The following is a 21,172-nucleotide window of genomic DNA, read 5'->3' on the forward strand; positions in this document are numbered from 1 at the left end:
AGGGAGCTTTATCCTAGATATTAATAAGCTGAGTGCCACACAGAAAAGCCCGCCTCGCGAGGAAATTGCCGCGCGAAGCAACTCGGGTTGTGTAGACGTGCCTCGGCCGGGACAAACGCACTAGCAGCTGCATTACCGTCGAGGCAAGGCTATACAGACCTCGTTCTGTGTGGACCCGTCTAATGATAAATAACATCTCACCTAATGTTGTTGGCGTGCGCATTGTTGTTATTGTGCGCGTGGTTCGCGTTGGTGAGCGGCTCCGGCTCGCCGTACGAGGGGTATTTGTGGGGGATGCTTTTGTAACACGACGCACAGATTTGCACCATACCTATAACATAAAAAACACAACCATCTTTCAAACGGCCGAAACAAAATACCGAAATAAAACGATCCGACCGTAATATGTACGTCAACTATGAGTGCATACTAACATTTGCTACCACCTCGAGCAACAAGAAGGTTAGTCTTCAGATATTTCTCCCGGGAAGGTATTTTATGCTACGCTACCAGGACCTCCAATAATGTGGACTAATAGGGCTTCAGGATGCGGCTTCAGCGACGTTATGTTATGGGTTCGACGTTATGGGTTCGCACAGCAATACACCAGTCTGAGCTACGACGACGGGGCGGGGACACCACACACGTAGCAGACAAAAGAGGCAGTGGTAGCGGGTTGGATGGCCGGGCAAGTTAAGATCATATCTGCCAAACAACACTCACCTTGTGGACTAATAGGACTGGCTTCAGGGTGCGGCTTCAGCGACGTTATAAACGGGTAGTACGGCTCCCGCTCCGGGTTCGCGCAGCAGTACACCAATCTCAGCTGCGACGACGGGGCGGAGACGCCACACACGTAGCAGACGAAGGAGGCAGTGGTGGCGGGTTGGCTGGCGGGGCGCTCGAGCGAGGGGGAGTGCGTGTTGGCGACGAGCGACTTGTCGCCGGAGCTGGCGAGGCTGAGCGGGGAGGGCGGGAGGAGGGACGGGGGGCGGGTGCGGAGGGTGTACACTCGCTCGTTCGCCGCGACGCCGCGCATCTGAAACAAGAGAGGTCGAGGTTAGGTTCATTCAATTATTTAGCAAATATTCTTGTTTAGGTCTAGTAACTGAGTAATATGACAGTTATTTATTTTATTTATTTTTATTTCCAAAATAGTTGTACAGCATAACAGTATATACTAAGTCACTGCAAAACTACAAACAAATTGAAACAAAAATATGTTAACTAATAATATTATGTACAATTACTAATTAGGCATCGACAGTTTCTAGGCAGGTTACCACACTAAGATATAACAACCACATTCAAACAGTTGAAGGACGTGCATCCATCCTCTCACAGAACCTCAACAATTCATCTCGCACTTCGCTCCACCTGCCAGCAAATAAATCACACTCGGGCGCTGATGCTAAGAGCGCATTCAGGAGGGGTAAAGGGCGAACAAGTGGGGATTTTCTGTGAGACACGGTTCGCGAAATCGGGCCTACAAGTAGACCACGGTCACGAGGCCGGAAATTGACTCTGGTTGGCGTAGGGACAAAAAGACGCAGTAATTGCGCCACCAGTTCGGCACAGTCCGATTCACCTCGCAAGACGCAACAGGCAGTCGTAAGGAGCTTAAAATTTCGTCTTACCTCCAAAGAGTTCAAGCCCAAAGAACCTAGCAAGTATTTTGTTGGGTATAAAAAATACCCGAATATTTTATTATATAAGAAACGGAGAAATACTTTTTGCACCCTCTCCAAAAGCAAGACGTAGCATACCTCATAAGGATTCCAAACAATGGCAGCTGACTCAAGTTTTTTGCGTTGTCTGAGCTAAAGTAAAATACAGTTTTGCTTCTTTTCAGTGAACTAGAAGTAATAACCTAATACACATATTCATAGACACGATGTATATGAAACCTAGAAAACCACACCTTCGACAACGAAATTCCAAAAGCATATAAAGCCGGGCCCAGACAGGTGCAACCTGGAATGTAATAGGAATTCTGCGTGTGGTTGGCACTACGAGCATTACAAGTAATTATAAGTAATGCTCGTGCTCCATCCATCGGCTGTCGGTTTTTAGCAGGATCCCAAAGGCGCACGCAGTGCCGTTCACACGTTGACGCAATATTATACGTAATCTTACATTACACGTTACACCAGTCTGGATACAGCTTTAAGCATATTATAAGGCAGAGATAATATTTGTCCCATAATATTGATAGGGTTCTGTATTGTGTGATTTCTGACACCCTTATGTCCATTAAAAGATTAAACATAACCTCATTATCTTTGATCATGAATCTCTTACCTTGTTATTGTAATTAAGAATTATATTTAAGGGGAGGGGCACTGTTTATCCTAAATCACAGGTTCGCCTACTTAGGAAACAGACCTTCTGGTTTACTGTTAAGAATCCTTTTGTACAAGTTTGCTTATGAAAATAGTTTTAAGAATTCTTTCGTGCAAGTTTGTTTATGAATTAAATTAAATACGAAGCTATGTATTGTATTAATTCTAAAAAAAAACTTGTTTTAAGCACCTTTGGCACTTTTAGGTGATTTTTTTTACGATTAAAGTAATAAAGAATAAACATAATCATTGTTTTAACTGAATTGGTAAAAATCGGCACATGTTACGATTAACCGATAATGATCGTATCGCTAATACCAGTAATTAAATGTACAAATAATCGATTAGATAAAGCGTCGCCACCGATTAATGCCATGTCATGTGGTCAGAATGATCACGATTGACCAGTATGTTAGAGATAAGAGCATAATCAAAACTTGTCAGAGGTCAGACGAAATTCAAACTTATATCATTGTCATAAAGATTTCCTGCTGGTATCAAATTTATCTGTACGGTAAAGTTATTGACGTGATTATAGTACTAGTGATTGATGCAACTGTAGATATCGTAATGGACTCTCTACTTTAGATAGTGTGGTATAGATAGTGGGGACCATATACAAAGTGGCCAAAAAATATGTGCATTCCCGTTGCCAGGGAGGTTTTGGGATTATAATGAGCAACTTTTACTATGGGACCAACTCCGAAATGGCGAAAATTTTTCTGGCTGTTTCATACATTTTAGCTGGTCCATTTTCTATGGGAGGGTAATTTTTTTTTCGCGATTTCGGGGTTGGTCCCATAGTCAAAGTTGCTCAGTATAATCCCAAAACCTCCCTGGCAACGGGAATGCACATATTTTTTGGCCACCTTGTATATTCTTGGGCATAGTCAAAAATAAATATCAGAAGACAATCGTCCACAAATCGGTTTAGTGCTAGCTAAGCCGATTAATATATCTAATCAATTATTGATAGTACTTAGGAGACAAAACAAAATAAACAACTATTCGAAAAACACATTCATATACCTAGGTATATAATAAACTATTCCTTACTAACTAAATATTACGGGCACGCCTACCCTTTGGTTGAAAACAGCACTAGGGTATGTTCATGTTTCAGGGTGAAAAAAAAATATATAATAGGGACATTCTTACACAAATTGACTAAGTCCCACGGTAAGCCAACAAGGCTTGTGTTGTGGGTGGGTACTCAATGATATAATATACAAATACTTAAATACATAGAAATCATCTATGACTCAGGAACAAATATCTGTGCTCATCACACAAATAAATGTCCTTACCGGGATTCGAACCCAGGACCATCGGCTTCATAGGCAGGTTCACTACCCACTAGGCCAGACCGGTCAATGAAGAGGGATACCACGACCTTGACTATTTATTTATAGGACCATCCTCTGATCTTAGTCTGCCAAGGAGCAAAAATAACATCTTTTGGCGTTTTGGGGCAGACGAGTAAAAAGACCAGGTTTCATAATAAAAATCGATCAAGCCGAGGCTGACTCTTTAATCGGCTCCATATCGTGTATAATCGAGTAATCGATTCGAAGACATTATACGCATAGTTCGTGAATATATCGATTCGTGTGATAACACCCTACGAAAGGATGAAGGTCTCGACCTCAATTTCAGATGATTACAGCACTCTAACATAACCGTGTCAACGTCTCGTAGCAGTTATACGTCTCCAAAATTAGAGAAATGTGAATGAAACGAATGAAAACAGACACCGGCTATGACTATACAGACTGCTGTTGTATTTGTTACATTTCTCCGCCGCGCAATACCTAACTTTAACCAAAGTTACACTTTGCAAAGTTAAGAATTATAGTAATTAAGTATATGATGAATTCTATTAAAAATAAAAAATTGCGCATTTTTAAAAGCAATTTTCATGTAATAGCTTATGGACAAAATTTGTTGCAATCTTATAAATGGTGCGTTTTAGACCTGTTTGTAATTCTTTTCTATCAAGCGAAAGTTGTTTTATCAGGTTTCTAATCGATAAAGTTAATAGACAAAAGATTGCTATTCATATTTTAAGCAACCGTATCATGGTCTAAAAAAGCGGTACAATTATTCAAAAAGCTGGCTAAGCCCACGGCTCCTTAAGAATGTTACTGTTAGTATAATCTGTACTGTGCGTCCTACCACACGACGCGTCAGGCCATGTGCTTGGCCCCGCGATAGCCCGGCGACCTCCAGCCGATACCCTGGATAACCCCGGCTGTAGGTACCTATTATTAGAAGCGTATTATTTGCCCTGCGGATTATTTGACCCGCGGATACAAGTTGACGTGATAAGGTTGGCATTAAGGAAACCGCTTGGATTGTATGCTGTAGGTGGCCCACTGCGGTGTACAGTGCGCATGTGAGGGGTTGTACTGGTGTGTCGCGTTGTTTCCAATGAGATACAACTTTTTGTATCTGTGGAATCATATCATTGGCTGAGTTACAGTACAACATGGTATTGTTTACATTTTTAAGGTCCAAATGGAATAAAGCATAATTTAGATGTACCTTCAAGGTATTGAATACCGACACGGATAACGTGCCAAAAATATGTCCTTACTACTTTAATGTATAGGCAATAAGGTCATGTATACATATTTTTGGCACTTTGTCCGTGTCGATAATTAATACCTTGACTGGACATATATCAAATATTCTTTAATTTAGAGTTGGATTTCGTGCACAAATCAAGTTACAGCGAGACTCAAATTAGAGGTAATCTTTCAAATGTGCCTGTTTTTTCTAGAGAATAAAATTTACAATTCAGTAAAATGATTACGATTCTCTTTTCTATTTACTGTGCTTTTACAAAAAACTACTTATATAAAATTTGGTACCAAAACGTTGCCAAGCATACAACACTTGTAACACGAATGAATATTGACTCATTTCACTATAACAACATTATAATCGCCTTATATCCGTATGAAACTTGTCAATGTTTGTATAACACAATTTCGTGGCTGCAGTAGGTATTTGTTTAGCCAAGACAAGGAACCAACAGATAACGGGTTTAGGTATTTCAAAACACTCCTCCTGATAATTGGGCGTAATAAAGCGATTATGTTATCTTTAATCATATCATGACATCTTTAGGTATCACTGTCAATAAATACCTACTTTGTATGTCCGACCAAAGTTGTGTATATGTCAAAGTTGAGTGTTGTGTAAATGTTGTGTTGTGTCGGCGGCCAATCATAAAGTTAAATGTAGATAGATAGGTAACGTTCGTTAAGTTTCTCCAGATGCCCGAAGGGCAAAGTGTCCAATAATAGGAGCCCCGCCGTCGAATCAGGGAACGATACAATGATTTTCACGATTCACGATATGCCTGGTAATTTCTTTATCTGCCTGATTTTACGATCGGCCGCTGACATATATAACTGGGTGTTTCTAGGATTTAAATAACAAAAATATGTTATAAAAAAGTGCACCTGAGAAAAAGTTAGTTTGAAACTAGAATAATATAAAATCGTCTCACAAACCCCATTTAATGTGCAAGGTAAAGCCTTAAAATGCTACTTTTGACGGAAACTTATCCAGTTCTATGAAGAATTTACACGTTCCAATATAATACGAATAAGACGATGCTCACCGCCCATATCCAGTGACCGACACCTGGGTTTATCTATAGAGCAAATGGAAAGACACCATTTAAAATCAAACAAAGTATTCAAATAAATGATGAAATAAACTCAAATATACACGTCATCATTCGCTGATATAGAAACTCCTCGTCAAGTCGGCAAAAAATTAGAAGATTCAAAGACAGAGATTCATAAGTCATAACTTTAGAAAGACTTCCATTGGTCCTATCATTTGTTGGTACCGACACTGTAGCAACGATGTGTTGCACAACCAATCGCAACAATATTTGACACAATCTTATTTCTAAAGGCTTACGTGTCATATTTTGTGTACCTAAGTACTTCGCCATGACTTGTGCGGGCATGCTGTACATTGTCAAATAATACACATGTATAATAAAAAGTTCAAATGGTTTCAGTCAATGTGTAATTTGTCGTACATCCGGTTCGATCCGGTGAAAGATATGATTACCCAAGAATTGGTCATTGTTTATATAAAACATGACGATAACATTTGAATTTAAAGTTCATGAGGTCATCGGCAAAATGAACGAAATCGCAAACGTACGCACGGGTAGTAACTAATAGCCGATTGTAGATTCGAGCTAACTTGACGTCCGTGCTAATAAGAGATATTTTGTGTATTTGACCGTTGTTCCGAGATAATTTCGAGTAGGTATTATAACTAAAAAAATAAACAACGAAAATTGAGGACTACAAATTCACAATTTAAATTACCCCACAGATGTACGGTGAAGAAGACCGAAGGTATGTATGGTGGCATTGATTTTGAGCTTGTTAAAATAGTCTCTTTATGATCAAAACATTAATGTCTAGACGACAATTATGTAAGTACATAACAGTGACTTGGTATCTAAAAATATTTTTGAATAATTTGTTCTTACCCACCGAAATTATCACGCCACCTAGAGTTATCAAATCACGACATGGAATATACCCATGATCTGAGCACGGAGCGAATAATAAAAATATGGCTCGGACCTTTGACTCGCGATAGCTTGAACCGGAGACTTACTGTAATCAAGTACAATACTTAATGTTTATTGTCATCAAAGATATTTATGTGGGTACTCTGACGGACAATGCACTCGGGCTCAGGTCATATTGGTATGTACAATCATCTATTTTTATGGCACAATTTTCTCCGGTCATTTTTCCTAATAATCAGGGAGTCACGCGTGATTATTGTGTAAGTAATCTACTACTAGTAGTAAAACATTCATCTATTTTACTAGTGGCTCTATGAGTTGTAGACCTCGTAAATCCTCATGGCTTTAATCCACAAATGACATTTTGAAAATTTTCTAAAAACTGAACCGCCAAAAAATATACATTTCATTATTGTACCTACTCACAAATGATCACGAGAATCAGTCGTGAAATGCGACCTGTAGAACATATTATCCGAACCTACAACAGTATTTTTGCCAAAGCCGAAACGGACACCTTCGCTTCTCTCGGTCAAGAAACAAGAACCAGTATAATCCATAATGGATTATACTTCACTGTTCATCCCATTGTCCTCAGGTCAGAATGATGATGGGATTCTAAAGATATCGAGGGAACTCTTCGAATAGTATAGGAACACTTATAGCAGTTTTAGGCAATGATTGGTCTGTTTATAACTGACCATTGACTGTGTTGCAGAAGAGTCATTGCAATCTTTTAATATGTGACGGAAAATTACAAGGATGATATGCGAATGATTATACTGTTAGATATCTTTACAAAAAAATTCTAAGAAAACAGTACTTGAAATAAAAATAATAACACTCAAGAGTTGATAAGAAAACAAATTCGACTGTTGTATTTTGGACCGCGCCATCCGACGTCTTGCGCACTCTAAAACCTTTATCTCAATTATTGCATTAATCAGACTAATATTAATGTTATCGTGTGCAATCTCACAGTTGGTAAATCTCAATAGCTTCATCCGTATTACGTCCAATTTCACGATATCATCATATATTTCTTCATTTTTTATCACTTATAATGCTGATCGATGATTATTGTACAGTATAATTACTAATCTTTATTCTAGAACCCAATTCGTTATCGACCCTAAAACCTCTAAAGCGATTATAATAGTATTTATACTATTATCGCGTGTTATCATTTAATAAGGATATACATAAATAACATGTAACATCCTGACACGGTATCAGCGGGTCAATGGATAGATAGCAACTGATCTCTGTTGTAGATTACGTCTAACGACGGATCCCTATTGTAGATTAGACATCAATATTTGGCTACTTGTCGAAATGATGGGAAGACTTTTATCCTAACTTGGGCTCAATACTTCTGGAGCAGTAGAGCGATCGGGTTGTGTGGAGAGAAGGTGGCCTGGGGATAATCTAGGACCATTCCGTGCCACACATGTCTTTACTACACAGATAGACATGTTATCTTGTGATTGAATTCACTCACTCTTCTCTCTCAACTCACTTAAGATTTGACTAGCTAAGCTAAGATTTGAAGATAAGAACTTGAAGATAAGATAAGCTAAGATTTGAATCGCATGATTCAAATGAGCGGGCCGAGCCAAACGAGTGAGACGTTGCGAATATGCGAACCTCAACGCTGTTCTCTGGTTTCCTAACCATGCGTGCCATACTATTAAATAAACAGAAATACTCCTACTGGGATTGCGCTCCAGCAAGATCAATTGAGCGACTCAACCTGATCTGGTTGGGGAAGACTGGAATTTCCGGCCTTTTTAACCCCTGGAACGCCGAACCGACAAACATACTTGTACCCGTCAAATGTCTATAGTCTGTATCTTTAGGTATTTAAAAAAAGGTAAACAAACAATTTGTACATTTTCGGTTAGTTTTAATATTTATTGGTTAACCAACCAAATACAAAACCACCTGGAGCTGTCACTGAACGACCTGACTTTAAACCTACATTATTTGATCGGGCCATTTGAGGGTAGATTTTGTTTACCTTTTTTTAAATACCTAAAGATACAGACTATAGTGCCGGATTCGTCCCATCCCCCTCAAACGCCGGATAGGCTCGCGTACGTGCATCCGTTGACTGCCGCGACTTATATTGCATTGAAATGCAAGTATTATTTATTTAATCGTATGGCATTGTTATATGTTATACAGATACAGAGAAATCATAAGTCGACCTCCAAAGAATTAATCCACTTGATAGCTTCGTCGTTCAGTTTGATCAGGTCTTCCGGGGGGCCTCCAGTATATCGAGTAGATGGACACTCTTGGAAAATATGTCGGATACTCTGCTCCTCGGCACCACAGTGACAGGCGGGAGACTCCACCCACCCGCAACGATATTTATATAGGGCACAGCGACCGTGGCCGGTCCGCAATCTATTAAGGTTACACCATGTCCGCCTCGGCAGCTCGAACCCATCTATTTTCTTACCCGGAATAATCCCCGATCCAAACCTTCCATCCATTGCAGTACTCCAAAGTTGCATCCACTCCCGGTTAGCGTTGTAGTCTCCTTGTGAAAGAGTTGACGCAATACTGTAGGAAGGGTTCCTGGACTTCAGGCGACTATTTACAGGGTGCGTGAATTCACTGTGTATTGGTAGAATTGGGTTACCTCTAATTTTGCAAGTCTCTTTCATAAGCGCATCCTTTCTACGCAAATCAGGTGGCAGGATTCCACAAAGAACTGGGAGCCAGTGGCATGGGGTAGAACGCAGTGTGCCGGATATAAGTCGCATAGTTTTATTTAGCTCCGTATCGCAATGCAAGTAATATACAACTCTATTTGTAAGTATTTAGATCTCAAAATTAAGTAAGAATATGCTAGAATAAATTTGGTGACTGATAAGGCACAAGGCAGTTGAGACAGTTTGTACAGATCCGGGACTAGGCAGTAGACGGGTACAAAAATTGAAGACCCTCTGGCAATTGACAGGAATGGTACGGATCAGGCACTAGGCGTCTCAAGGGTTAACGCTCACTCCGGCTTTTGAAGTTTTGTGACTGGCAACCCTAACTGTAGGCAAAACAAGACACTCTGTAAATCCCAAGAACTGGTTAGGGTTAGTGTTAGAGGAAAATCGAGGTTCAGAGAACTGATAACAAAATTATGCATATGAAGAACAAAATGGGATTATGAGGAAAGCGGTGTAGGTACTGTAGGTATGTTAACCGCATTATCCTTAAAATTTAACCGCTCCTTATAAGGATTTCTACATTTCCTATACAATAGGGAATTGTTCCATGCGATTGGTAGGTTGTAATTTGTAGATTTATATGTAATAATTTATAGGTTTAAAAGCTTTAAAAAAATCTATATCGAACGAGTCCACCATTATAGATTTAGAAATAAACGTGATCTACAAACAAGAACAGTCGGACAGCCAGGCAGACAGAGGCAGGCAAAAGCGGGAGATTTGTTCCTGAGTCATGGATGTAATTCAAGTATGTAGTACCTGGGCGACCGAGCTTTGCTCGGTTATAACTATTTATTGTAATATGGTGGTGTATAGGCGATAATCTTAACTACATTTTTTTACTAAATTAAACTTGTCTAAAACAATAAAAATTAAAAAATTATATATAAACTTGAACATATATAAAAAAAAAAGTTAGTCACCGGGCGAGATTCGAACCCGTAACACTCGTTTCTAACCGTCCGCGTCTTAACCCGCTGGACCAGACGGACAGTGGCCGGCAACACGAAATTAGCGACCATATTCTGCGACGAAAGAAAAACGCATGAAAACTCGAAAACACGCGTTTTCCCAAACATAAGACTAATCTAGATCGATTGTATATTCTCAAAAACCCCCATCGGAAGAGTAACTACGGAACCCTACACTGAGCGTGGCCCGACATGCTCTTGGCCGGTTTTTTTTGTAGTAAAATCTGGCCATCAATGGACCTTATATTTTTGCAATAAGAATTACGAATTGCCACTCAGGGTCCCTACAGGGTACTATTTTAACATATTCACTTACACATAAGTGAATACAGCTGACATCCGCAATAAATGGCCCGTACATGGTGATTTATTACAAGGGAATATGAGTGATTTTTAAATGATTTACGGGATTACCCAGTATCCGAAATTACCTGAATACACCTGAAAAGTAGACGTTTACCACAAAGCATATAGCGCAGTATTGTGTCATAAATTCGGCTGTCAAACTCGAAAGTACATTTTCTTAGTTTTTACACGCCTTCTACGATGCCTCTTTGGTACTACTACACCACGTAGGTAAACAGTAGGCAGATGGTGTAGAAACAATTGTTAGGTTTGCGTCACAGGGCCCACCTGAGTACACTCGGGCGGCCTGAATAGGCCCGTATGGTTTTAGTGATTATTACGGTATGTCTCTAGGGTGACGATTATTTTATTAGACTTTACACGTCTTCCACGACCAATAATTATTTGGTACTAGATAGGTAAACAGTGGGCAGACGGAGTAGAAACAATTGTGCCGTTTGCGTCACAGGGCCCACCTGCGTACACTCGGGCGGCCCGAATAGGCTCAAATGGGTTTAGTCATTGTTAACGGTAGTAGGGTGACGAGAGTGGCGGGGCAAGACCAACATTTGGTGTGGGTAAGGTACATTTAGCGAGGCCCAAGAAATAACGATATACGTATTTGTCGGATTCAATTTTTTGTCTTTTAATTATTTATATAAGGATAATTTAATATATTTATTTTAATATTTTATCTGACACTCATAGACTTATACATCTCTAAAGAATTTTAGTATTTGTTGGTCTTATTTTTTTATCATAGTTTTTTTGTGTAATTTGACATTTAGAGACAGTATACATCTCTAATAACGTATATTATTATTTCATCGATTCCATATTTGTAATTGTTTTTTGTAATTTTTATTGTTTGTAAAAATGGACATGTAAATGTGCCCCTGTGGCCTATTTGCTGAATAAATGTTTGATATTTGAAGGCGCGAGGCCCCTCGGACCACGAAACCGTAGGCGGTCGCCCACATCGCCCACGCCTAGCGCCGCCTCTGTCAATTTTCAAAGTCTCTTTCTATAATGCTGGATGGTTTTGGAGATTTCTTTGTTTGAACAGGTAGGTATATCCCAATAGTGACCACAATTCTTACTGTCTTAGCAAAGCGAATGTCTCTGACCGTTCTGTTCTACAAGTCGCATTTCCCAATCGATTTTCATGAAATTTAATGAGTTGGTCGGATGACTATCATCTGGGGTTGCGGGTGTCTATGGGCGACGGTAATCTCTTAACATCAGGCAAATCATCTGCTCGTTAAAACTCAGCATCTAGCTACATATACGTAATTTATTTGTCGTTCGTGAGGTCTACAGCTCACAGAGCCACAAATAAATAAATAAAATGAAATATAGGTATGTATATATTTAGATATTGAGTGCGCAGTTTTTTTTTTAATGAGCAAGATTAGTGTGTGAATCACCATATACGCAATAAAACATGCATTCATTCATGAATTACGCCAAATACCTCAAAAAATATGTTTTAGGCAGATGTATTAAAAAAAAAAAAGATAAAAAAAAAAAAAGATTTATTCCGTAGCACGTGTATTGAAATATTAAATCTCTAAAGCGAGTTCCAAACTGAGGGCAATAATAGTTGCTTGACAAAAAGCGATCGTTAATCATCAGGGCATCTGCTAGCTGCCGCGGGCACACGGAGCGCGGGTGCCATTGTAGGTAAAGTCCGTCGCATACGTCCGCGCCAGTGAATAACGCCCATACTACTTTTCGTTAACCCGCTCACCCGGTCCGTGTTACCGCGGTAGCTAGCGGACGCCCTCACAATAAGTAAACATCTGTGTGGGTTTGGAAGGTTGCAGTTAATTACGGTAAGTAATTTTTGCCAATAAAAAAGCAATGTTTTACGTCACTATGACGTAAGTGTTAACATAAATTAAGCAATCATTATTGTTATAATTACTTTAATACAATAATTTTGCAATATCTAAGTTGGCAACTACATTATCAATACTAAAATATCTTAGTACAGTTACAATAGGTATAATCTGAGACATAATTATGTACATGTTTATAAATTATTAAGATAAGATTGAAAACTGATAAATTATGTTCAATTTTTGAACGAGGAAAAAGTTACAGTAAAATAAGGGATTAAGGCAAATAATCTGATATATATTCCTTGCTTTATTTTTTTTCCTACATTAGTATGGAACCAAGTGTAGAAATGTATGTAGGAGTAAGTACTTTTTTTCGACGTCGCTTGTCAGGATTGTACCTTGGCTCGTACTCAGCTAATCCAATGCCCACGGCACGAGATTAACTCTGGGTAGCGCCCAAAATGGGAGGTAGAAAAGGTAGCTCCGGCGGTTCAGGACACGCTCGGTTTCTACCTATCTGTACCTACATTTACGTCTTCATTAGCAATTAATATCATTACCAGCCTATAATTGTATGCCGTCAATTTGCTAGTCCTATACCGATTGGATGCTTCACACGCTTATAATAAGGTTACAGGTGTATTCAAATTTCCTCAACGTTTTCCTTCACCAACAAATAACTAATACCAAATAACATTTCATCTACTCCGAGTAATTTACAGGTATGAGTGTCTTGGGGCATTCCACGAGAATTTTGCTTACGAAATACTTTTACCTTGTATGTCAGTTTACCTCAGTTATATGCGTAAGTTTCGAGGATATGCTGCTAATTTATTAGCCTAGTCATTATCATTATTCATCGCTTTCTCAGCTTTTTCAAAAGTATATAAAGTCCGGTCAATGTGGAGAAGACCGTCTATCACGTTAGAACATCTACAAGCTCTTTCGTCACTTTTAACTCTGCGTTTGTACTCGGACTCCACTTACAAAAGGTCGGTAAAACAGAAGGAGCGAAACATTTCCTTTCTGACTGTGTCCGAGCCAGGTAAATAGATGGGATACTCTTTATTGGCACACGTCACTAAAAGATACAGCTTAAAGAAAAACAATTGATTAAAGATAGGGGCACGTATACAAGTACGATATTTCTTGCCCTATGACGGTCTTTCCAACCAAAAATTTTAGGTACATGTCGATCTTCACCGCATTAACCATATTATAATCATCAATAATAATAATAATTCAGCCTATATGCGTCCCACTGCTGGGCACAGGCCTCATCTCGTGCGCGAGAGGGTTTGAGCTATAGTCCCGACGCTGGCCCAATGCGGGTTGGGGACTTCACATACACCTTTGAATTTATTTGCGGATGTATGCAGGTTTCCTCGCAATGTTTTGCTTCACCGAAAAGCTAGTAGTAAATATCAAATGATATTCCGTACATAAGTTCCGAAAAACTCATTGGTACGATCTAGGATTTCAACCCGTGACCTGATTGAAAGTCGGACGTCAGATCCACTCAGCTTAACCATTAACCATATTAACATTATAAAACAAGTACCTACCTTGCTATCACAACTTTTGTCCTGTTTCCCGCACATCACCTCTCCATTCCTTTTCCCAACCTGCCTCAAAATCATAACCACGTTACACACTATACACAACACTACACTTACACCATATACACTACGCTATACCTCACTGAGCATCGGTACCATAAATTTCCCGTTGTACCACATTATTGACACTGCGCATGATCACTCGTTAAATATTTTGGTCACACTGAGTTGATTCGTTTATCGTTATCAGTGATAGTTATTGCGATATCAGCATACACGCTATCAAAGGGCCGAAAGCGACTTGCCATTGACTGAAAAAAAAATGAAATCCAACCGAGAAACTTATTGAAAGTGATATTAAAGTTCATCTCGAGACAACATTAAATATAAAAACAGACGTCAAAAAAATATACATGAAAAAGAAAAAAAAAATTATATATCCCGTACTCAATGGCTAGCCTATATCGGAACATATAGCGATGTATCACTTACTCGACTCAAACGTTCAAGCGGCGACGCGTGCGTTAACTTCATCTGCGCAAGCGACTATGAGCGCACTCACAGCCACCTTATTCTGAAACTCACGCGCAATCGTAACAAAAACGTATTGGCTTCGTTCGCTATGTGGTAACTAGATGTGTGGAAGCGGGACGGAGTTATGTTTATATTAAATTCGTATTGAATTTATATTTATGAATAAGGCACAATTTCTGTAGGTCAGACGCCGTTAATGGTGAAGCAAACAACGCGTTGATGTTATTTGCGCTTTTATTTGGATTTTGAGATGTTTAGATTTGGAATTATCGAATGTGTGGTAATGTGTGGGCGTGACACTTTTGAGTTTTTATCGATTCATTAGCAAGTCGTATATCAGGGGCATTCCCGGGATTTTTATTCAGTTGATTAAGTTTCTTAGAACCTGTTTTAAAAAATCTGAGTAAAGTATTGGATAGCTAATTAACAAATAAATTAACTGGCAGATAAAATTACTTTAAGGTATTTATCTACCAGTTAAGCTTATTTAAAGATTGTAAAACGTCAACGATGACAATTCGTCAGATAAGTGACTTATTCAGGACTTTACCTGGACAATGTGAACCAGGCCCTTATACGACAACCACGAACCTCTATCTATTTGATATATAAAACTGTTTCATATTAAAACATAATTAAAATGTTAAAGCTTAATCTCGCGTATAAATAGTAAGTAATAAGAAGTAGACATATTCAATCGTTTTACCATAAAGTAGTATCTTAAAACCCGTATTTTAACGCTATTCGGTATTTAAATGCCTTATTATATGGTATCAACATAATTTATTATTTATAAATCAGTAATATTATTCAATGGTTTTATAAATAGATATAATCTATGCAAATAGGATAAAAACATGCTTGTACAGGAAATTTATTTTATTGCAATATTGTTTAATTTAGTTGGTACAGTCAAGTGTAAAAATATGGGTGTAAGTACACATCTTACTCAAAAATATGTCCCATAGCATCTTATTCCAGTGTAATAAGAGCGTAGTACCATATTTATGAGACGATTCTTTCGATACATATTTTTGCACTTGACTGTACAACTTAGAATTTAAGCACACACTATAATAGAGTAGTTTCATCTATCAAAAATTAAATTATGAAAGTATGTTATTCATGGTCTTCTTAGCCAAGTTTCTTGCCGGTCCCAAATTAGGATACCCTCCTACAATTTATGAGGGATTTAAATTATCTCGGGTCAGGAATGTAAGGTTAGAGCCCGCGTAGCTTTATTTGACGTTCATAAGCTCATATTAATAATGCCTACTTGGAAAATAAAATATCTTATCTTTACCATAAGAAAAACAAATTTTATACGATTTTGTTATAAAAACATGAGTTTATTTTCTAATTTCAACATTAAAATCGTAGTTTTATTATCTGTATGTCACGTGACCGAAAACGTCGACCACCATTTTTTCCTACGAGTGACGTCACTATAGCAGAAACAAGTGTTAAATTGTAAAGCGGCGAAATGTTTGCGTTGCACATTTGAAGTTTCTTTATTAGTGCTATGCTATTATGACATCACGATAATGCCAGCTGCCTTTTAGCGCGAGCATTTATAGTTTAAATTTTAAACAATTTTCGAAATTATATTCGTCAAATAAAAACACCACTTGGCAAGGAAATTTATAAATATTATTGAAAAGAAATGTCGAATAGGCTTTGTACCGCACTCAACGTCCGGAAAGCGACATCTATTATTGACGTAAACTCAACTATTGCCCGTTTGCAGTATATGCTAACTTCAGCTGGCGCCATTTATTTCGACATATTGCCTTGTCATTTTACTATGGGGTGTAAGTGTAGCTGTGAACGAGTGTCTTTCGCATATTTTTATCGTGCGTTGCCAAATTAAATACTCCAAATACCTATTCAATGTATTAAATACCAACTGTTAGTACAACTACTCACTAACGAGATAGTTAAACAGAAATTGCATGGAAATATAGTTTTTTAATAGCCATTTAATTAACAGTAAGATTCACACTTTATAAGCTTAGTTTGTGTTTAATATATGATGCAAAATAAAAAAAAAGTACCCGTTTAAAAGTGTCTTTCTCTTTCTCTTATAGAGGGTATAATAACAAATTTTAAAAACAATACAATACAATACAAATCCTCTTTATTGCACAACCTCAAAATAACATTTACAGACAGATACATAATACATGAAGACAGAGGTGACAACAGGCGGTCTTATCGTTAAAGAGCGATCTCTACCAGACAATATTAGTAAATAAGGACTTATTTACGAACAAGTCAATTAACCGAAGCGTCAGCGAAGGTCCCCGTTTTGACTCGGGCAATCTGCTTTCGTATGTCCGGATGTTCTCCTCTACAGGTCGCAATTCTCAACCGACTCTCATGCATTTTTGTTGTCCATCCACATTTTGGAAATTTTTCAAAATGCTAAAATTGGCATAAAGGACTTACACGCGCCAATTGTATCTATGCGTTTAAGATCATTGTGTTTCAACGAACTAAGTATTTTTCACTTTTACAGTTTCTAAGCTTATCGCGTCTAGAGAGCCTAGAGTTTATGGTATTTTATTTTCGAGATAACTTTAAATCGTCTGTAATAAATGAAAGGGCCCATGATGATACGTTTTCCAATACGCACTTTTCTATAAATAATATGAATATTGATTAAGACTTTAGTCAGATTTGCTGGGCGTTTTTCAGGAATCGACATCCATTGTGCCTATTTTGCGTGAAACGAGGTAGCGCTACTCTAACCACCGCAGCTCCTCCACGAAACCTAGCAAAGTCTTCTGATTGCTAACTGCCTCCTTCAGTGAGCACAGATTCCCTAGGTATTTGCTCCTGTATACTTCTACCTGTTTTGATTAAGACTTTATTGCTCGACACAATTTAAAAACAAACAAAAACAAGCTAATTAAGCCCTTCCATTGAATGTGAAGTCTTATGTGCATAGATATAAAGTCGATAACCTTTTATCAAAGTTCAATCATTAATAAACAGTATCGGGACAGTTAACACTGATCCTGCCCTTACACAAATCGACCCCAGACGACTCGTAGATAAACTATTAATAACATGGTACATACGAAAATATACCTTGCCGGTATACATTTGAAGTTGGTAATGGTAGTACGCGGCGCTGACCCGGGGCGACATATACGCCCATTTCGTTATATCTGCAGATATAGTAGTGACGTAAAAAGCTCATTAGTTAGATACGTGACTAGCACGCAGTACGTTCCATTTACAATTCTAATGGTATTTACGCACGTCCATTAAAAATGAATTCTAATCTGTAAGACATTAAGTTCAATATAGATTGCTAATAGAAACGTGAACCAGCTCAAAAAGACACAAGTCACATTACAGATTAAATCTGAATTCAGTCGTAACACCGTGGCATTAGGTCGAAACTGCAACTGGTTTGATTACTTAGGTCTCTAAGCCCGGTTAAGTAATAAAATTATTCTGTGTAAAATGTACCGTAAGTCAGAACCAGTAAGGTCTAGTTTAAGCCGAATCGAATGAAAGCATAGATTAGCGGATTTTTGGGTGTGGAATACAGAGAATTGCTATCAGTGCGTGATTAATGAAAGCGGATTACGTTCCAAATGACACCATTACGATAACAGCCAAATCGGATGACGAAAAATCATCAAAACAAATAGTGGAATAGGAGTGTTATTTTAACACCTATCTAAAAACGTGACACAATTTTTTGTACAAGTCTAGGATCACGCTGTATATGATACAAATGTTTTCAAAGGAAAGTTACAGATCAACAAGCGATTAGTTAATCAAACAATAAACATGTGGTAATGCTGTTAGTTATTAATAGATATTTCTACTATAAATAAATACCTACCAAATGATGCAATGCGAATTATTGATTTCACAGACATATTTATTACTCATCGACATTGACCCTAATTCAAATTAGTCCATTTAGTGTTGTGCGTTAAGTACAATAATAATGTCCTATAATATTTAAGTAAAAAACTTGTTCACGACGGCAGTTTCTTGTAGCCTCAAAGCAGGGATGTAACGGATGTGGTTTTATCGAAACCGAAAGCGGATACAGATATTATCGGAACCAGAGACCAAAAACGGAATCGGAACGAAAAAAATGTCTTTGACATCCGATATAACTTCCGATTCAACAGTAACGGAACCAGAATCGAAGCGGATGTGTAATACCAATCGGACCGGAACCGGAGCTCCGTCCGGAAAGTCCCCCCTCAAAGCATAAAGCTTCTAATCTTAGATGTAAGAAAGTCTAATGTCATTTAAAATGTATCGTTTTAATAGCCTGACTTTCTGTCAAGTCAACCCTTCCTGACTTGTCGGTATCAATGCAGCACCCAGAATTTCTCCCTGATTGGCGCGGAGCTCTGGGAGTGGGTTGCACACCAAGTCCGCAATTAACAACCAGCTCTGTGTTGGTAATAGCCAGGCTATGCGGATGTCGCACAAAGTTAAGGTTTTGTCACACTGCAGTGGTCACGAGCGCGGGCGACAGCGGCGAGACGCTACGTCCAAGCGCAAAATGCGTGTGCGACACTTTTTCGTCGCAAACTGGGTTCAGCACCGCATTACGCGTCAAGCGGGAATAACATGATTTGTAACTTGTTCTCGTCGACAGCGAACCTCCTGTACGTTCATGTAGTCTCTGTTATTTTTAGAGCTATCAACACACAACGTGCAAGATTGCCTGTCAACAATCAAAATTAGGACGAAAATCGGAATGATGTCAAGTGTCGTTGAAAAAGAAATTAAATATTCAGAATTAAGATGTGATTTTGTAAATTATTTGCTTTTTTAAGAATACATTCCAAGATATAACCACCCACCACATCTCTTGAATGCAGCTTTTCGTATTTGCCAGTACTAACCTTATAATTTGTACAATCAAGCCGGCTGCTAGCGGCCGCTATGAAGCCAAAGTGGTCGTTTTGTTAATTTCCTAATCTGTCTCTTTCGCACTCACTAAATGATCATAGTGATGGCTTCCTTTTGCACCGTTCAATTATCTTTAAGCGTCGCTCGACGTTCTAAATCTGTGGTGTGGTATGTGTGGTGTACTGACCTGGTAGCCGCTCCACTGCTGCAGCAGGTGGTGGTGGCAGGCGGCGCAGGCGCGCACGGTGCCGAGCGCGTCCTTGGGCCGCGAGCGCGGCGGCCGCGGGTGCTGCTCGCCGAAGATCGGGAAGTACGGCTGCTTGTTCTGGAATCGTAACGTCATAGGTTAGATGGTTATATTGTGGTTTTAGATAGGAAAGTATTTGTATAAAAGCCCCTTACATGCTAAAGCTTCGGCCGTACAACGCACGCTCCAAGCGTAAGCGCTCGACGCTGAATCCGACCGCCATACATTCGTTAAAAGGAATGTACGACGGTCGGCGTCTACGTCGATCGTGCACGCTCAAGAGCGTGCGTTCAGTGGCCCTCGAGCAAGATGGATATAATCCTGATTTTCGCTCCGTAGGAAGTTAAGGATTACATTGAATTTATAATCCCCTGACGCTAACACCTCGACCACGAAGCGTACGCTCCGAGCGTCATGAATTGGAAAAAGCGGCCAAGTGCGAGTCGGACTCGCCCATGAAGGGTTCCGTACCATTTATGACGTATTAAAAAAAACTACTTACTAGATCTGGTTCAAACCAATTTTCGGTGGAAGTTTGCATGGTAATGTATATCATATATTTTTTTTAGATTTTTCATTCTGTTATTTTAGAAGTTACGGGGGGGGGGGGGGGGGGTCACACTTTTTACCACTTTGGAAGTGTCTCTCGCGCAAACTATTCAGTTTAGAAAAAAATGATATTAGAAACCTCAATATCATTTTTAAAGACCTATCCATAGATACCCCACACGCATGGGTTTGATGAAAAAAGTTTTTTTGAGTTTCAGTTCTAAGTATGGGGAACCCCCAAAATTTATTATTTTTTTTTCTATTTTTGTGTAAACATCATAATGCGGTTCATAGAATACATCTACTTACCAAGTTTGAACAGTATAGCTTTTATAGTTTCGGAAAAAAGTGGCTGTGACAGAATCGGACAGACAGACGGACATGACGAATCTATAAGGGTTCCGTTTTTTGCCATTTGGCTACGGAACCCTAAAAATCAAATGTATGGTGGTCAACGTCAAGCGTGCAAGACCGGAGCGTCCCGTGGCTCTCAGCTAAGTGAGCAAACTGGAGTATGGCGTGCAACGCAGCGTTTATGTTAAACAAATGTAAGCGTATGCGAGGGACTTTAATGCTCGCC

General features: G+C 38.9%; 1 protein-coding gene across 1 annotated transcript in view; it reads right to left on the bottom strand.

Annotated features, from left to right (window-relative positions):
* Positions 1-21,172, bottom strand: part of LOC133533513 (uncharacterized) — a 223,122-nt gene that overhangs the window by 110,309 nt on the left and 91,641 nt on the right. Inside the window, exons 7-9 of the mRNA XM_061872494.1 lie at positions 19,984-20,121; positions 724-1,039; positions 202-331 (exon numbers count right to left, since the gene is read on the bottom strand). Coding sequence (XP_061728478.1) covers positions 202-331; positions 724-1,039; positions 19,984-20,121 — 584 coding nt within the window. The remainder of the gene's footprint in view (positions 1-201; positions 332-723; positions 1,040-19,983; positions 20,122-21,172) is intronic.

The sequence above is a fragment of the Cydia pomonella genome, unplaced genomic scaffold (assembly GCF_033807575.1).
Source record: "Cydia pomonella isolate Wapato2018A unplaced genomic scaffold, ilCydPomo1 PGA_scaffold_173, whole genome shotgun sequence".
Lineage (NCBI taxonomy): Eukaryota > Metazoa > Arthropoda > Insecta > Lepidoptera > Tortricidae > Cydia > Cydia pomonella.